A 17,909-nucleotide genomic window follows, 5' to 3' on the forward strand; every position below is an offset into this window, starting at 1 on the left:
GTGATTGCAGCCATGAATTTAAAAGACGCTTGCTCCTTGGAAGAAAAGCTACGACCAACCTAGACAGCATACTAAAAAGCAGAGACATTACTTTGCCAACAAAGGTCCGTCTAGTCAAAGCTATGGTTTTCCAGTAGTCATGTGTGGATATGAGAGTTTAACTATAAAGAAAGCTGAGCGCTAAAGAATTGATGCTTTTGAACTGTGGTGTTGGAGAAGACTCTTGAGAGTCTCTTGGACTGCAAGCAGATCCAGCCGGTCTATCCTAAAGGAAATCAGTCCTGAATATTCATTGGAAGGACTGATGGTAAAGCTGAAGCTCCAATACTTTGGCCACCTGATGCGAACAACTGACTCATTTGAAAAGACCCTGATGCTGGGAAAGATTGAAGGCAGGAGAAGGGGACGACAGAGGATGGGATGGTTGGATGGCATCAGTGACTCAATGGACATGAGTTTGAGCAAGCTCCGGGAGTTGGTGATAGACAGGGAAGCCTGGCATGTTGCAGTCCATGGGGTTGCAAAGAGTGGGACAGGACTGAGATACTGAACTGAACTGAACAGAAGAATGTATCACATTTTTGCTAGTTTCAGAGGAAAATGTAGCATTTTCAAGTGTACCATTTGAATCCCAGCATGCTTTGAATTGTCTTATAAAAGACATGGGAACTAGACTGTGTTCTTTTTTTTTTTTTTGCCCTTCAGGTTGACCAATAATATTCCTGTCAAGGGGATGGCCCAAGCCTTTAAATGATAATCATTTCTACTATGAAAAGGCCCTCAAAAAATCTACTCCCCCCTATAAAAAAGAGTTTAAGATAAAGTCACATTTCCCACACTTGAAAACCTTGAAGAAATAGAGTAGAAGCTAATAATAAACACATAATCACACTCAAAAAAAGACAGATCTATCCCATTCCACGTTATCCACCCATTTTTATTTCTCCTTACTTGTTGTGGTTTGTCTTATAGCAATAATCATAAATGTTTGTTCTTATCGAGTATCCCAAAGCATGGACAGGATCTGGTGGCCAGGGAAGTGTGCTTGCTTACTTCTGAGGCACAGAGATGGAGAGGTGACATTTAGTGACATGATGAAGACACGGGCTCATGTCTCAGGGCTCGCCTTACACACATGGCACCCTGGATTTCCTGGGGTGATGCTGCCATCTAGCACGTGGCACTCCGCTCTTATAGCTGGCTCTCAGAGTGATCTCCCCAAGATAGGTCATGGGCATGTTTGTTTGCATATGTTGAGTTTTGAGGGCTTCCCACGTGGCGCTAGTGGTAAAGAAAGTGTTAGTCGCTCAGTCGTGTCTGACTCTTTGTGACCCCATGGACTACAGGCCGCCAGGCTCCTCTGTCCATGAAATTCTACAGGCAAGAATACTGGAGTCAGTTGCCATGCCCTCCTCTAGGGTATCTTCCCAACCCAGGGATTGAACCAAGGTTTCCTGCATTGCAGACAGACTCTTTACTGTCAGATCCACCAGGGAAACCCCTTAGTGGTAAAGAACTCACCTGCCGATGCAGAAGATGTTAAGAGAGGCGTGTTTGATCCCTGGGTTGAGAAGATCCCCTGGAAGAGGGCATGGCAACCCACTCCAGTATTCTTGTCTAGAGAATCCCATGGACAGAGCCTGGTGAGCTGTAGTCAGAGTCAGCAAAAAATAAGACGCAACTGAAGTGACTCAGCATGCGTGCATGCATGTTGAGTTTTGAGTCTCATCCTATTTTCACCCCACATAGGTGTCTCTGAAATTCTCATTTGTGAAGCCATCACTTTGAAATCAGAGCATAGCTAGTCCCAACAACTCATGGTAATATATTACTTGGTACTGATAACAACAACAACAAAAAGCCTAGATCTGAACCCCAACTGTGTTTAAAAGAGATCTTTCTCTGCCCTTGATCCCAGTTATTTCACTGTTTTTGTTAGAAAGGTCGGTCTTCTGTAGCCAGTAGTGCATTCCTCGTGTTATTTGAATAGTCATCCACGGATACATCAGCCATAACAGACCCGCTGGGAGCTGAGCTTAAGCAATCAGTAGCATCACATGTGTTCAGCTCAGGGCCCAAGTGTTCTTTGCTCCAAATGCCATTTATACATCCCGGAAATTCCCTTCTGGGTGTGTAGAACTCCTGGAATCTACCTGGGGTCAAACTTTACTTTTATTTTCACTCATAACAATTATAAATTGGGTCATTATCCCCTCCAAAAGTTCATCCCTCCTTGTTCTTTTGAATTCATTCCAAATTAGTGTGCTCTGCATTTTTAAGTTTAATGAACTGGCTCATCATTCTAATAAAATCAACCTGGGAGGGAGAGCCATTTGCACTAGGGAGAAATACATGTTTCTTGGGCCAAAGGCTGTTAGAGCAGGTATGACTGAGGAATTATTTCTAACCAGCTTTTAACTCTAAGAGCTTCTGATTTATACCCTGGTGAGAAGAATGAGGCCAAAAAGTTTAAAATACTTTAAGCTCATTAAAATGGCACATTTTATGTTGTATGTATTTTACCACGATAAAATATAATTTTTAAATATTTTAATGTCTGCACCCAAATTTGATGCTGTTTTTATTAGAAAGGTCAGTCTGATGCATATCTGATGATGTTTAATGGATGCCATATTAAGATTGACATTGGACAGCTATCACCCAATATTGATTCATTGATACTAAGGACATTGGATTATAGCATTTCAAAAAAATTCACCCTTGAGACTTCCCTGGCAGTCCAGTGGTTAAGACTCCATGCTTCCATCGCAAGGGGAGCAGGTTCAATCCCTGGTCAGGAAACTAAGATCCCACATCCCTCATGGCACAGCCAAAAAGTGAAAATTAAAATAGTAATAATTCACCCACGTGATTTCCCAAACTCCTTTGAGACCTACATGCCTCAGTGATTTGAGTGATGGAACCACTGTACTAGTTAAGTGGCCACACATAGACAGCCCTGTGTCTGAACTGCCTGAGTAGACGTCCAGTCTTGCACAGCTGAGGTGCAGTGTTCTAAAGTCTTCTCATCTGGAGCCCGGTGAAGCGCTTACTGGTGTGCTGTGTTCTCTCCGAGCAGTTTTCAGCTACAACACGGATTCCCGGCAGACGTGCACCAACAACAGACACCAGTGCTCTGTGCACGCACAGTGCAGGGACTTTGCCACCGGCTTCTGTTGCAGCTGTGTTGCTGGCTACACGGGGAACGGCCGGCAGTGTGTTGCCGAAGGTACTGTGTCTTTGTCTGATCCTTTTTAAGGGGGAGAAAAGGGAGGAGTGATTTTGTTTTGGTGCTTGTTTTGAAATCTTGCCTTTACCCAGATCTCTAAAGGTAGGTGGTGTTTTCGGCTGGGCAGTGGTATTTCATCTCTCATTCCTTGTTCTTGCCTGTATTTCTCTATGGGGGTGCGGGGGGTGGGGGGAGGTCCTGGGGAATGCCCTTTTTACTAAAAAGGGGAGGTCTCTTTCTTTCCTGTGGTGTTTCTCCATCTCTGAAGTGATGGCCGTTGAGAACCCATCTTCAGGCTGAAATGTTGAAATTAGGCAGCCTGGACCAGGAATCGTCAGCCCCCCTCGCTTTCCTCCGTTTCTTTCAAACCTCTTCTTTTGGCGTCGCTCAGACTATGCTGATAGTGGTTCAGCTCCAGCAGGGCCATGGTGGGCTGGTGAAGACCAAAATGTTGGGTTGGCCCAAAAGTTTGTTCAATAAATACTTTGCTCAGTAAAGGTCTTGAAAAATGTGTCTTTTATTTGTACTTAAAACCAATCGAACTTTCTGGCCAACGCAGTATGTAGGAGGTAAGGACTATTCCGTCCCCTGCTCCCTGGTGTTCCTGTCCTTGTGTCCCGGGAACCCCAGCATGGTGATGGAGGAGCACAAGGGGCGCATTACAGCTAACTTTGGAGACCAGACCCATTGTGCTGTCAACTCCAAAACATATTTGGCTGGGGGCTGGCATCAGTCCTGAGCTCTGCACCCCCAAAAAAGGATCAACCAGTCTTGATGTTTTCAGATGTTCTGAAAAATCTCTGCAAAAGTCTAGAGGGTCCAGATAACAGTTTACTTAGAGAGGGAACCCAAGACCGTAAATTAGAATGAAAGCAAAAATAAAGCAAACCATACTGAACACCTGTCTCTGCAGATGCCAAATCACTCCACTTGTCACCCGTCATTTTCCTCGTATGTTTAAGCAGGAACCTCAGTTGCTTGGCAAAATATGACTAAATAAAACTCAGTTGGAGGAATGCTTTTCTGTTTTTCAGATTTCCTGCCATAGCTAAAGTTAAATCAGTTATTTTAATTTGTTTAAAAAAAAGAAAGGTTCGGAAAAAAAAAAGACGTTCCTTCTAGGTCACAATTAGTTTTGTAAAATACTGTCTTTAGCAAGGACAGAAAATTCTGTATGCTTTGCATATTAATTTGGGGGGATGTTTATAACATCTATAAATGTGTTATCTCTTTTCTTGCCCGTTGCCCCAGGAATGAGATGCTTCTGCTGCTTTGTTTCAGGCTTGGCTTTTATATTTTGCTTGCCCTGAGAAGAACTTCCCCAATTTACAATGAACCCTTCTTCTCAAAGATCGATCTCAGAAGCTCTTTCCATGCCAAATGTCAGAGCTGGAAATGCTGACAGGTTGCATTTGGCAGCAAGCTTGCATATGAAAGATTGCTCAGCTACATTTTTTGACGTTCTAAACACGCCCTGTCATAGTTTTGTGGTTTAAATATTTGTTGGAATCTTACTACTTTTGAAATATTTTTCTAGCTCCAAGTTGGATGGAAAAAATTTGGTTTTCTTCCCTTGGCTTTCCTGCTTGTTTCTGTAATTGTTTTGGGGGAGGCATTTTTTCGATATTAGTCTTCTAACTTCATAGCATTCCTCCAGTGTAATGACACAGTCTATGTGCAGAAATCCTCTGTGTGTCGAATCTGCCTTGGCTTGTCAGTGACCTTGTTGTGGGGGGTTTTGTTGCTTTGGGGGCCACACCATGTGGCATGAGGGCCCAACCAGGGATTGAACCCATGCCCCCTCCAGTGCAAGTGTGGGATCTTAACTGCTGGACTGCCGAGGAAGTCCCTCAGTGATCCTGTTTAGCAGCTGTGCTGTGCTTAGTTGCTCAATCGTGTCTGACTCTTTGTGACCCCATGGACTATAACTTACCAGGCTCCGCTGTCCATGGGGGTTCACCAGGCAAAAATGCTGGAGTGGATTGCCATGTCCTCCTCCAAGGGATCTCCCCAACCCAGGGATTGATCTCAGGCGGATTCTTTACCGTTTGAGCCACCGGGGAAGCCCTGCTGCTGCTGCTGAGTCGCTTCAGTCGTGTCCGACTCTGTGTAACCCCATGGACGGCAGCCCACCAGGCTCCCCGTCCCTGGGCTTCTCCAGGCAGGAACACTGGAGTGGGTTGCCATTTCCTTCTCCAATGCATGAAAGTGAAAAGTGAAAGTGAAGTCCAGTTGTGTCCGACTCTGTGCGACCCCATAGACGGCAGCCCACCAGGCTCCCCCGTCCCTGGGCTTCTCCAGGCAAGAACACTGGAGTGGGTTGCCATTGCCTTCTCCAGTGCATGAAAGTGAAGAGGGTATATTAAACACAGCAGAAAGTCTTCAGAACACAGACGATGGTGCTCGGATGAGAGCTCATTTGTCTGAGGTTAGTCTATACGCTTTACTGAGAACTTACCACGTACAGAAAACTCTGCTACGACGGAACCAGGGAGTTGGGTGTGAAGGTCCTGACTCTAGTCATTTACAGTCTAGGAAGAGAAACATGATATGTACAATCAGTAAGTGGTAGAAATTAATTCTACATCAAACCTGATGTACTTACCTCTTCCTTCAGCTTTTTTTTTTTTTTTTTAAGATGTCAGTAACACAATCAAAGTATACCATTTGGTGGTTTTTAGTATATTCACTAAGTTATTCAACTGTTACCTCTAATTTTAGAGCATTTTCTTCATGCCAGAAGGGAACCTGGATCTTTTAGCTGCCACCCTCAATTCATCCTCATTCCCAGGCTCTGTCAGCGCCGAATCTGCTGTCTGTCCATGTGGGTTTTCCTGTTCTGGACATTCCATATAAATGGAATCATATGTCATGGGACCTTTGTGTTTGGCTTCTTTTACTTAGCATAATGTTTTCAGGGTGTATCCATGTTTAGGATGTATCGATACCTTATTCCTTTTTCCTAGCTAAATAATATTCTATTGTATGGATTTTCCACATTTTATTTCTCTATGCTTCAGTTGATGGACATTTGAGTCCTTTCCCATTTTGGCTGTTAATGAATAACTGCTAAGAACATTCATGTACAAGTTTTCAAGTGAACATATGTTTTCTGTTTTATTGGGTATATACTCAGGAGTTGGAATTGCTGGGTCATATGGCAACCTTCCATTTTCTTATTCAAATATAAGAACAACTTAATTTCTTGAGTTTTTTTTTTCTTTTCCTGATTAAGCAATAATAAATACATGCAAGTTATTAATATCCCAACATTATAGAGATATATAGTATAGGAAATGAAAGTTCACCATATCACCCTGAATTAACCTCTGTTAGCAATTTGGTGTAGCTCTCTTCAGACATTTTTCCTCTATGAGTATGCTAGCGTCTGTCTACAATGTGGGAGACCCGGGTTTGATCCCTGGGTCGGGAAGATCCCCTGCAGAAGGAAATGGCAATCCACTCCAGTACTATTGCCTGGAAAATCCCATGGACAGAGGAGCCTGGTGGGCTACAGCCCATGGGGTCGCAAAGAGTCGGACACGACTGAGCGACTTTACCTTACCTTACCTTACCTTACCTTAGCATTCATCATTAATGCAATTTTTAAAAATGGTGTCCTACATATACTGTTTGGTAATATATGAATAAAGCTTATAAATATGCCATAGTAAGTTTCACATCTTTCCCAGTAAAGGAAATGACCAACAACGAACACACCCTAGCCCACAAGCTGGTTATGGGTCAGAGGGCATATTTGTGTGACCTCCAGTACCCAGTGTGGCTACTTCTATCTGGCTTGGGTTAGTGAGGGTCTAGGACTCAGACTGGCCAACTTATATTTGAGCCAGAGATGCTCTTTAAGAGAAGCCCCTGAGTCTTAGGGACTTCCCTGGTGGCCCAGTAGGTGAGAATCCACCTGCCAGTGCAGGGGACGTGGATCTGATCCCTGAACCAAGAAGGTTCCACACACTGTGGAGCAACTAAACCTGTGCACCACACCTCCTGAAGCCCGGGCACCTGGAGCCCACGCTCCGAAACAAGAGAAGCCGCTGCAGTGAGGGTCCCGCACATCGCAGTGAAGAGTAGCTCCCCTGGCCCCTGTGTACTGCATCTGAGAAAAGCCCGTGCACAGCAACAGAGACCTAGCTCAGCCAAATAGTTACTTTTTTAAAAAAAAGATACGTTAGAAATCAGACAACCTAATGTCCCATCCCATTTAGCCCCATTGTCCCAGGGAAATGACTAACTCTCTCCCTAATATTCTCAAAAGTAATCAGCTATATATCACCTAGTTCTGGATCACCCATGATGCTATTCTCCTGAAATTGTTTTACTTGCCTCTGATGTTCCTTCATCATACAATGGGTCCCACTTCTCTGCTATCTATTATCCATCAGCATGGAAGAGAGGAAGAAAGTTGAATTTCTACAGCTCATAGACACAGCTGCAGGGACTGCCTTCGTCTTGGGAAGAATGACTTCTTTCACTTACCCCGAAAGCGCTTTACCCCAGCACTGTTGGGCTCTTTGCTTTACAGGTACAGAGCCCACCAGACACACTATTCTATTCTGAAGGGCTGGCTTCTTTCTTTGTTTCTCGTTCAGGTTCCCCGCAGCGAGTTAATGGCAAGGTGAAAGGGAGGATCTTTGTGGGGGACAGCCAGGTTCCCATTGTCTTTGAGAATACTGACCTCCATTCTTACGTGGTGATGAACCATGGGCGGTCCTACACAGCCATCAGCACCATTCCTGAGACTGTTGGGTACTCTCTGCTCCCTCTGGCCCCTATTGGAGGCATCATTGGATGGATGTTTGCAGTGGAGCAAGATGGATTCAAGAATGGCTTCAGCATCACAGGTAATTGACCTTAAAATTAATGGGCTGGGTTGAATGGAAAGGGAATTCTATGTGTCTGAAAATAAGTTACAAATAACTATTTTGTGGCTCTGGAAATAAGGTGTTGGGGTAAAATCATCAAGTTTTTCATTAGTATACAAGGAGATCAGACCAGTCAATCCTAAAGGAAATCACCCCTGAATATTCATTGGGAGGACTGATGCTGAAGTTCCATTACTTTGGCCACTTAAAGCGAAGAACCAACTCATTGGAAAAGAATCTGATGCTGGGAAAGACTGAGGGCAAGAGGAGAAGGGGGCGAGAGATGATGAGATGGCTAGATGACATCAATGGACATAAGTTGGAACAAACTCTGGGAGATAGTGAAGGACAGAGAAGCCAGGCGTGCTGCAGTTCATGGGGTCACAAAGAGTTGGACATGACTGAACAACAACAACAATACATTACCCAAGACTATCTAGAACTGCATGATCAGGGAGCAATTTCATATTGGTGATGCTTTGTATATGGGTTGATTTAAATTGAAGTTACGTTGTAACTTACATCAACTTCAGGGAGGCAAAGGTAATCTTTACAAATTCCCTACAACAGCAAATATTTGTTTCTACAGTAGTCCTTCTTAACTGCCTCAGGACATGTGTTATCAGCGGGATATCTGCCTGGACCTGGGGACTGTAAAGCAGGAGTTGTCAGACTTTTTCTGCAAAGGGCCAGAGAATAAATATTTTAAACTTTGCCTAAATATTTTGGGCTATTCGTTCTCTGTTGCAGCTATTCAGCTCTGTTGTTATCAGTTGAAACCAGGCATAGATAATACACAAATGAATGAGCATGACTGTGTTCCAGTGAAATTATTCATGGGCACTGAAAGGTAAATTTCATATAATTTTCACATATCATGACATAGCTGCCAGCCATGCTATCAGGGGAGACTGCAAACATGGAAAAGGGAGGAAGCTGGAAGAAGGTGGAGCATTTTTTTCATGCTTGTCTGGGGCTGCTGCCCTGCGTAGACCAAGGAGGGGTCCCGAGCCAGCACCCACGGTATGTGCTCCTAGGATGGTGTCTGGACTTGGTGATGGTTTGCCCTGGCCGGGGCTTACCTGTGAACAATAGTCATCCCCTAGCTGATGTCTTAGAGCACCTGACATTTGGCAGAGCACTTTTTAACATACTTATCTAATTTCCGCAAGATAGATATTGTTCACCATTTTCATCATCAGGAAATGGAGGCTCAGTGGGTTTAAGTAACTCATTTAAGTTCACCCAACCAGTACTGAGCACAAATCCCAATACCCTGCTTTTTCCAGCACAAATCCTGAGCCCACCCGTCTCAGATGCTGGTTTTCGGATGGGAAATGGCTTTTGTTTCTTGTGCGTGACTGAGTTGGGCTGCGAGGATGGCCCTTTCATTGACATCACCGGCCCTATTTCTACACACCAGACTAAAGCGTCTGTAGAGGAGGTGTGAACCTGTCCCCACCATGAGTCTGGGCAGGCATGAATGTGACTTCTTTGACAGCAAAGTGACAGACTGACCTTGCTTTGCAGGGGGGGAGTTCACCCGCCAGGCTGAGGTGACCTTCGTGGGGCACCCGGACAAGCTGATCATTAAGCAGCAGTTCAGCGGCATTGATGAGCACGGACACCTGACCATCGACACGGAGCTGGAGGGCCGCGTGCCCCAGATTGCCTTTGGCTCCTCGGTGCACATCGAACCCTACACGGAGCTCTACCACTACTCACGGCAGGGTGAGCCACGTCCCGCATCCAGCGTTCCAGGGCAGTGCTGCACACAGGCTGTCTCCTGGCCTCCAGAAAGGGAAACGCAGGGGTTAGCTTATTCAGATCGCCTTCCCTTAATTACAGACATTGAGCATGCTCATTGGAGAGACTTTAGTGCAGAAAAGAAAATAAAGATAACTACACACCTAAAACCAGGACACAATTATTAAATTAAGTGTATTTCTTTCAGCCTTTTCCTTATATACAAAATATATCCCAACGTATATATACCTCACGTATATATTTATGTATCAACACATATTCTATCCTTATATATGAAAAATCATATACTTCTCTTTATATATAAAAAATATCCCAACATATGTATATTACACATATATTCACATATATATCAACATGTATACTAGCCCAGCATAAATAGCTCATCATATTATATAATTTCAGAATAAAATAATTTTATTATATATCTAAATGTAGTTTTTAAACTTTTTATTTCAAATTTACAGAAAGTTGAAAATAGCACAATAGCCACATATCATTTCCCCAGCTTCACCAATTGTTAACATTTTGTTACATTCTCTTAATTGTTCCCTCCCTTCCTTATATATAAGAGAGAGTAAGTTGTAGATGCTATGATCCTGCATCTCCTAAATATTTTACAATATTTCACGTTTTTTTCTAATGACAAGAATTTTCTCTCATGGTCCCAGTACAACCATCAAAATCAGGAAGTTTAACATTGATGCAATACTGTTATACACTCTACAGTCAAGTATATAGTTTCAGTTTAAATTGCAATCATACCACATTATTGTACGTTCACTTTTCTGGTTAGGTCAAATCATGACAGCTTGATAGTTCCATTGAATAGGCTTTGCAAACACTTTTTAATGAATCTATACCATTTTATTGTATGGCTATCAATTTAAACCATTCTCTTTTCCAAAGCTTACATTATTTCCAATTTTTCCTTGTCTCCATGAGTTGCAGTGTCCATCTTCATCATACACCTTGACCACATTTCTGATTCTTTTCTGACCGAATTCCTAGAAATCGAAGCGATGAGTCAAAGGAAACTCTTTAAAGTCTCTTATTAAATTGCCATCTAGAAGGGTTGTACCAGTTACCATGACTTCGTGGCCTGCTCGGGCTCTGCTGGGGAAAATGAGAGGGTGGGTAGGGGGTGGGAGGAGTATCAGGAGGACCCCACCTGCAAGTCAGGCTGTGACCAGATGGTGTTTCTGGCAGTCCAGCACATGGGAGCTGGACTAGAGGCAGCTTACATCAATCTTTTATTTATCCTCTGGCTTTTATTACCAACTACAGCAGAGCACACAAATATAAAGAGCCTTTTGTACTTCTTTTTTTTAAATAGGAAGTCAAGATTTTTCACTGCATGGGCCAAAAGTAAACTAGCTCTCTTCTGAGTAGGGAAGACTGTCTCTCTTCTCTGTTGAGATTGCTCACAGCTCTTTAGTAATTTATAGAAATTGGCTACTGAAGCCTATTACTGTCTCATTTTTATACATCAGAGAACCGTTTAATCTAGGGTTATTTATAGCAGCCACTATTTGTTGAATCCTAAGTGAGATAACCCACAGAAAGCAGTTAGCACTCTGCTTCTCACGTGGTCAATGCTCCATAAATGGTAGTTTGCCTTATAGAGTATTAGCCTGCTTGATTCCAGAAATTCTATATACATTATCTCATCCTTACCCAGTCCATGTTGTAGAGGAAACAGGGTAAAGAAGTTAGTAACTGGTCTGTGATCATGCTCCTTGTGAACGAAGGTACAAGTTGTGAATTCTCGCGTATCTCCAAGCTGGTGCTCTTTCCATCAGGCCTTAGTCCCTGGGTTGACTAAGGAACTTACAGAGAAACACTTGATGAGAAAAAGCAATAAATATTCCTAATGCAAATAACAGCAATAATAGGAAATCTAGGTAGTAGAATGAATCTCAACACGGAAATAAATGGTCTTATTTATCCTGTTCCATCTGACCTCTCATCTGGTCACATTATGAGCAGAGAATACTGCTGATTATTTTATTTATTTCTTTTGGGTTTTGCTGGGTCTTCGTTTCTGGTCAGGCTTTTCCTCTAGTTTCTGCCAGTGGGGGCTGCTCTCTAGTTGTGGTGGGCAGGCTTCTCATCGCAGTGGCTTCGCTTGTTATGGAACACCAGCTCTACGGTCCCAGGGTTTCAGTAGTTGCAGCTCCTGGGCTCTAGAGCACCAGCTTAATAGTTTCGGCGCAGGGATTTAGTTGCTCCACAGCATGTGGTATCTTCCCGGACCAGGGATCGAACCCGTGTTCCCTGCATTGGCAGGCAGATTCTTTACCACTGAGCTGCCAGGGAAGCCCTGCTGATGATTTTCATGTCCTAAGCTTCTTGCATCCTCAAGCTCTCTCCTCTGTCTCCCTGCCTGCCGCCCACATCCAGTGATCACATCATCCTCCACCCGGGAGTACACGGTGACGGAGCCCGAGCAACATGGCACTGCCCCTTCGCACGTCCACACTTACCAGTGGCGCCAGACCATCACCTTCCAGGAGTGCGTCCACGACGACTCCCGGCCGGTCCTGCCCAGCACCCAGCAGCTCTCTGTGGACAGCGTGTTTGTCCTGTACAACCAGGAGGAGAGGATCCTGCGCTATGCTCTGAGCAACTCCATTGGTCCTGTGAGGGGTAAGAGGTGGCGGCTCAGACTGGGCATTGTGTGTGTGTGTGTCCACCTGCATGGCCCTCTCTGTGTTTTTGACGTGTTGTTCTTCATCTCTTGTTCTCGGTAAGAAGAAAGTCATGCTAAAATAGCTCCTGACAAAAATAAACATCTTCTCATCTATGATTCTTAGAAAACCTAAGGTAACAAGTAGATCATTCAAGGGCTGCACCTGCCTGCAGCCGTGCGTTTATTTCTATTTATGTATTTATTTTTTACTCTTTTCCATTATGCTTTATGACAGGATATTGAATATAGTTCCCTGTGCTATACAGTAGGGCCTTGTTCTCTATCCGTTCTATACCATTCTGTATGTAATAGTCTGTATCTGCTAATCCCAAACTCCCCAGCCCTACCCTCCCCTTCTCCCCAACCCCTGCCCTCACCACTTGACAACACAGGTCTGTTGTCTGTATCTGTGAGTCTGTTTCTGTTTTGTAAATAAGTTCATTTGTGTCATATTTTAGGTCGCACATAGAAATGATAACATTTCTGACTTCTTCACTTAGTATGGTAGTCTCTAGGTTCATCCATGTAGCTGCAAAATGACATTGTTTCATTCCTTTTTCCCTCTTATGGCTGAGTAATATTCTATTGTATCTATGTATCACGTCTTTATCCATTCATCTGTCAATGGGCGTTTGGGTTCTTCCCTGTCTTGGCTGTTGTGAATAGTGCTGCTGTGAACATAGGGACATCTATCTTCTTGTAGTTTTGTCTGGATATATGCTCCGGAGTGGGATTGCTGGATCATATTGCAACTCTGGTTTTTAGCTTTTTGAGGAACCTCCATACCGTTTTCCATAGTAGCTACACAAATTTACATTCCTGCCACAGTGCAGGAGGGTTCCATTTTCTCCACACTCTCTCCAGCATTGTTAGGTGTAGACTTTTTAATGATGGCCATTCTGACTGGTGAAAGGTAGTATCCCTTGTAGTTTTTATTTGCATTTACCTAATAATTAGTGATATTGAGCATCTTTTCATGTGCCTATTTTAAAAAACTCTGACACTCAACTGTGAAAGGAATGTGTACTCAGGGCTTGGGGAAATCCAAATCAAATCTGCTAAAAGTCAGGCCCAGAGCCTACGGTGAGCTCTCTGCCCTGGGACAGCACAACGTGGAGCTGGGGTCTGGTCTAGGGTGCTTCTGGTTGTGGAAGAAGCTGGAGCTAGTGTGACCGCCCAGCCTCAAGGTCTCACATAGTCCAAATCTTTAAGCCGTAGAGGTTCTGTATATTTGGTGTCTGGGTGTGGTGTTTCTCTATCTCAGTTATTTTTGGTTCTCCCTCCATACACAGGTCACTTCTCCAGCTGGTCAGATTGGCCCTTGGCTCTCCATACACCAGAAGAGGACAGGTGTTTCTCACCCTTCTTTGACCACTGTAGCGCCAGGCATCAGGGGTTGGCATGTTTTTTCTTAAAAGGCCAAACAGCAAATATTGGAGGCTCTGCTCGTCGTGCAGTTTCGGTCATGAGTGCAGTTCTACAACAGTAGCACAAAAACAGCCATAGACCACTTGCAAGTAAATGCATGTGGCCGGTTTCCAATAAAACTTTATGAAAATAGACATGAGTCCAAAGGGATGTAGTTTGCTGATCCCACTTCAAGTGAGCAGGAGTCGGCAGGTTTCCTGGTCATCAGTCCTGTCCTGCTTTCTGGGGGAAGAGGTAACCTGTAAGCGTTTCTGAGTCCTCATGTGGTTTCAATGTCTCTGCCTTTGCAGATGGCTCCCCTGATGCCCTTCAGAATCCTTGCTACACTGGCAGTCATGGGTGTGACGCCAACGCGGCCTGTCGCCCCGGCCCAGGGACCCAGTTCACCTGCGAGTGCTCCATCGGCTTCCGAGGAGACGGACGGACCTGCTACGGTACAGCCATTCACTCGGACGTGTGTGGGGAGGTTTGCAGGGGGCAAACAGATACTGTAAAGCAGAGAGCTGGGAGAGGCAAGGAAACACAGGGGAGATAAATACTGATGGGCATGCCGAGTTGTTTAAGCCCCACACTTAGTGTTTCCCCACGATGTTAAGGGTCCTGGCCCCTTCATCATCTGATCAGATGCCCTGACTCTAAGCAGCAGAGCAGAATTTATAAGGCCATACACCACTTCATCTTGAGAATACTCAGGTTTAAAGGAAAGAGAAAGTCAGGGCTGCTAATAACTACACATAATATGACCATGCTGCTGCTGCTGCTGCTAAGTCGCTTCAGTCGTGTCCGACTCTGTGCGACCCCATAGACGGCAGCCCACCAGGCTCCCCTGTCCCTGGGATTCTCCAGGCAAGAACACTGGCGTGGGTTGCCATTTCCTTCTCCAATGCGTGAAAGTGAAGTCACTGAGTCATGTCCAACTCTCAGTGACCCCATGGACTGCAGCCTACCAGGCTCCTCCGTCCATGGGAGTTTCCAGGCAAGAAACTGGAAGTGGGGTGCCATTGCCTTCTCCGTAATATGACCATATGGAGTAGGAAATGGCAACCCACTCCGGTATGCTCTGGAAAATTCCAGGGACAGAGGAGCCTGGTGGGCTACAGTCCATGAGGTCACAAAGAGTCTGACATGACTGAAGTGACTTAGCGTGTGACCATAAGTGGTAGTAACATTGTTGTGTTAGGCGCTTCACACACAGCATCTCATCTAATTCAGCAACTCTGATGAGATAGATGTTTTCATTTCTGTCTTTTAAAAATCATTTTTAATTGTGGTAAAATGCACATAATATAAAATTGATCATTCTCACCATTTCTAAGCGTACAGTTCAGTGGCATTAAGTACTTTCACGTTGTTGTGTGACCATCACCACCGTCTATGTCCAGATCTCTTCATTTGCAAAATCGAAACAGTATTGCCATGAAGTAATGACTTTCCATAGCCCCTGGCCCCAGCCCCTGGCAACCACCATTCTACTTTCTACAAATTCCAGGACTCTAGGCAACTCATGTAAGTGGAATCATGCACTATTTGTCCTCTTGTGACTGGCGTGTTTCACATAGCATCATATCCTCAAGGTTCATACATATTGTAGCCTGCGTCACAATTTCCTTACTTTAAAAAAAAATTTTATTGGACTATAGTCGATTTACAATGTGGCATTAGTTTCAGCTGTATAGCAAAGTGAATATGTTATGCATGTACACATATCTACTCATTTTTAGATTCTTTGCCCTTATAGGCCATTACAGAGTATTGAGTAGGGTTCCCTGTGTGAAACAGTAGGCCCTTATTAGTTACCTATTTTATATGTAGTAGTGTGTTTGTGTTATCCCGATCTTCCAGTTTGTCCCTTCCCTCTTCCCCCCTTCCCTCCTTTTTAAAACTGAGAAATAGTCCATGGGATGCATATATTCCTTTTTTACAAAAACCATTCATTTGTCTGTGGACAGTTGGGTTGCTTCACTTCTTGGGCTCTTGTGAATATTTCTGCTCTGAACATGGGGGTACAAATATCTGTTTAAGATTCTGCTTTCAACTCTTCTGGGGATATACCCAGATGTAGAATTGCTGGATCACATCAATTCTGTGTTTGACTTTTTTGAAGAACCGTCACGTTGTTTTCCACAGCACCTGCATCATTTTATATCCCACCACCAGTACACAAGGGCTGCAATTTCTGCACATCCTTGCCAACACTTGTTTTGTTTTTTTGATAGCAGCCACCCTAATGGGTGGGAAGTTTACTCCCGTTTTTACAGATGAGAAACTTGATCCAAGGATATTAGAATGTTGGACCTTGAGTAACTGACTCAAGTGTCTCTATTCCACTGTCTTCATTGTATAATACTTATTACTTATAATTGCACTTTGAATACTTTCATATAAACAGCTTGATATTTATGTTTGTTACTAAAGTTTAATTCACCACCAAAAGACAGTTAGTTGACTCCTATCTCGATGAAAAATCCACACAGATGCAACTAGTGTAAGAATACCAAACGCTAGGAATGCCCTGGTGGTCCAGTGGTTAGGACTCTGAGCTCCTACTGCAAGGGGCACAGGTTTGATCCCTGACTGGGGGACTAAGATCCCACAAGCTGAGCTTTATGGCCAAAAACCCACAATGTCGAATGCTTCTTTAACCTGCCACGGTAGGCTCACCAACAAATGTAAGAATGCTAGAGGTAAGCTTCCCTAGTAAAATGGGTAGTGTGCACATATCTGTTTGGTTAGAATGATGAGCAGCCCCCTTGAATGACTGTAGCCAAAATAATCTGGGGAGCCCAGCAGAATTTAGAGTATGGGAATGATGCCTCTGGTCTGGAATCCACTGAATTGAATCCAGTGAATGCCTTCAATTAATGGCAGCTTTAGTGTGCTTATTTAATGTGATAGTTAGCTGATCATGCTGCATTTGCTTCAGAGTGAAATTTACGAATGGTGTTCACTGGAACGTCTGAAAGGATGAAGAACAGAAACTAGGCTTACGGGAATAGCTTGTACGATTGTTCAGCCAGCTTGCTGATAACTTTGTCCGTGTGATAAAATTCAGTCTGAGACTTGTTTCCCTTGTAACGTACCACTGCGTAAGGGACATAGTTCCTACTCACCTCTGATCTTCAGAGTTTCCCAGTATTTCCCCAGAGAGCCCACCAGTCTTGAATGGCTGAATTGGCTCAGGCCAGTTTAGAGCAGCATGATCCCGTGTGTATGTGAGCAGAGCCCTGCCAGACAACACATAGAGATGGGGCGACCCCATTTCTCCAGAAGAAGCCTGCAGCTCTGTAGTCTTTATGCAGCCCAGCTTCAGCTTCCTAAGCAAATTGAACGTTAATGAAACGTGGAGCCATCTTCTCCAACTGCTGAAGCCATACGCGCATGAGTGCTTAGTGGCTCCAGTCGTGTCCAGCTCTTTGTGACCCTAGGGACTGTAGCCCACCAGGCTCCTCTGTCCAAGGGAGTCTCCAGGCAGGAATACTGGAGTGGGTCCCTGGGCCCGCCTCGCTGAAGCCATAATCCTTTGGCTAATCCTGCTTTGGCTGGCTGCCTCATCTCCCAAGACACTACCAGCCATGCTTTATGGATTGATGTGTTGCTGTCCTGGAAACCCTTCTTATGTCCTTGCCCACGAAGGCATGTGTACTTGCTTTTGCCCTGTGATTAGCCCTCAGCGTGGCAGATTTGCACCATGGAATGTCGGTCTGTTCCTAGTCCTGCTACTGTTTGTTCTGGGTCACGAGAATAAGCCTTGTAGTATTAATGCATTGAGACACCAGGCCGTTGGTAGGAAATTGCATTAAGCAGATCACTTCACATATTATTTTGACCTGGAAAGTGCCTCAGAAGAGAAGAATGAGGATGAGCCTTTGTCATTCAGCGTGTGTCGCCTTGATATAATGATAGGTGACATCCAGAA

At 44.3% G+C, this 17,909-nt stretch overlaps 1 protein-coding gene across 1 annotated transcript in view; it reads left to right on the plus strand.

The window, feature by feature from the left end:
• The window catches only part of NID1 (nidogen 1), a 100,987-nt gene that overhangs the window by 38,029 nt on the left and 45,049 nt on the right, over nucleotides 1-17,909 (plus strand). Inside the window, exons 5-9 of the mRNA XM_052639469.1 lie at nucleotides 3,080-3,229; nucleotides 7,837-8,088; nucleotides 9,640-9,840; nucleotides 12,277-12,522; nucleotides 14,284-14,427. Of these exons, the coding sequence (XP_052495429.1) occupies nucleotides 3,080-3,229; nucleotides 7,837-8,088; nucleotides 9,640-9,840; nucleotides 12,277-12,522; nucleotides 14,284-14,427 (993 nt within the window). The remainder of the gene's footprint in view (nucleotides 1-3,079; nucleotides 3,230-7,836; nucleotides 8,089-9,639; nucleotides 9,841-12,276; nucleotides 12,523-14,283; nucleotides 14,428-17,909) is intronic.

The sequence above is a fragment of the Budorcas taxicolor genome, chromosome 5, assembly GCF_023091745.1.
Source record: "Budorcas taxicolor isolate Tak-1 chromosome 5, Takin1.1, whole genome shotgun sequence".
Classification (NCBI taxonomy): Eukaryota; Metazoa; Chordata; class Mammalia; order Artiodactyla; family Bovidae; genus Budorcas; species Budorcas taxicolor.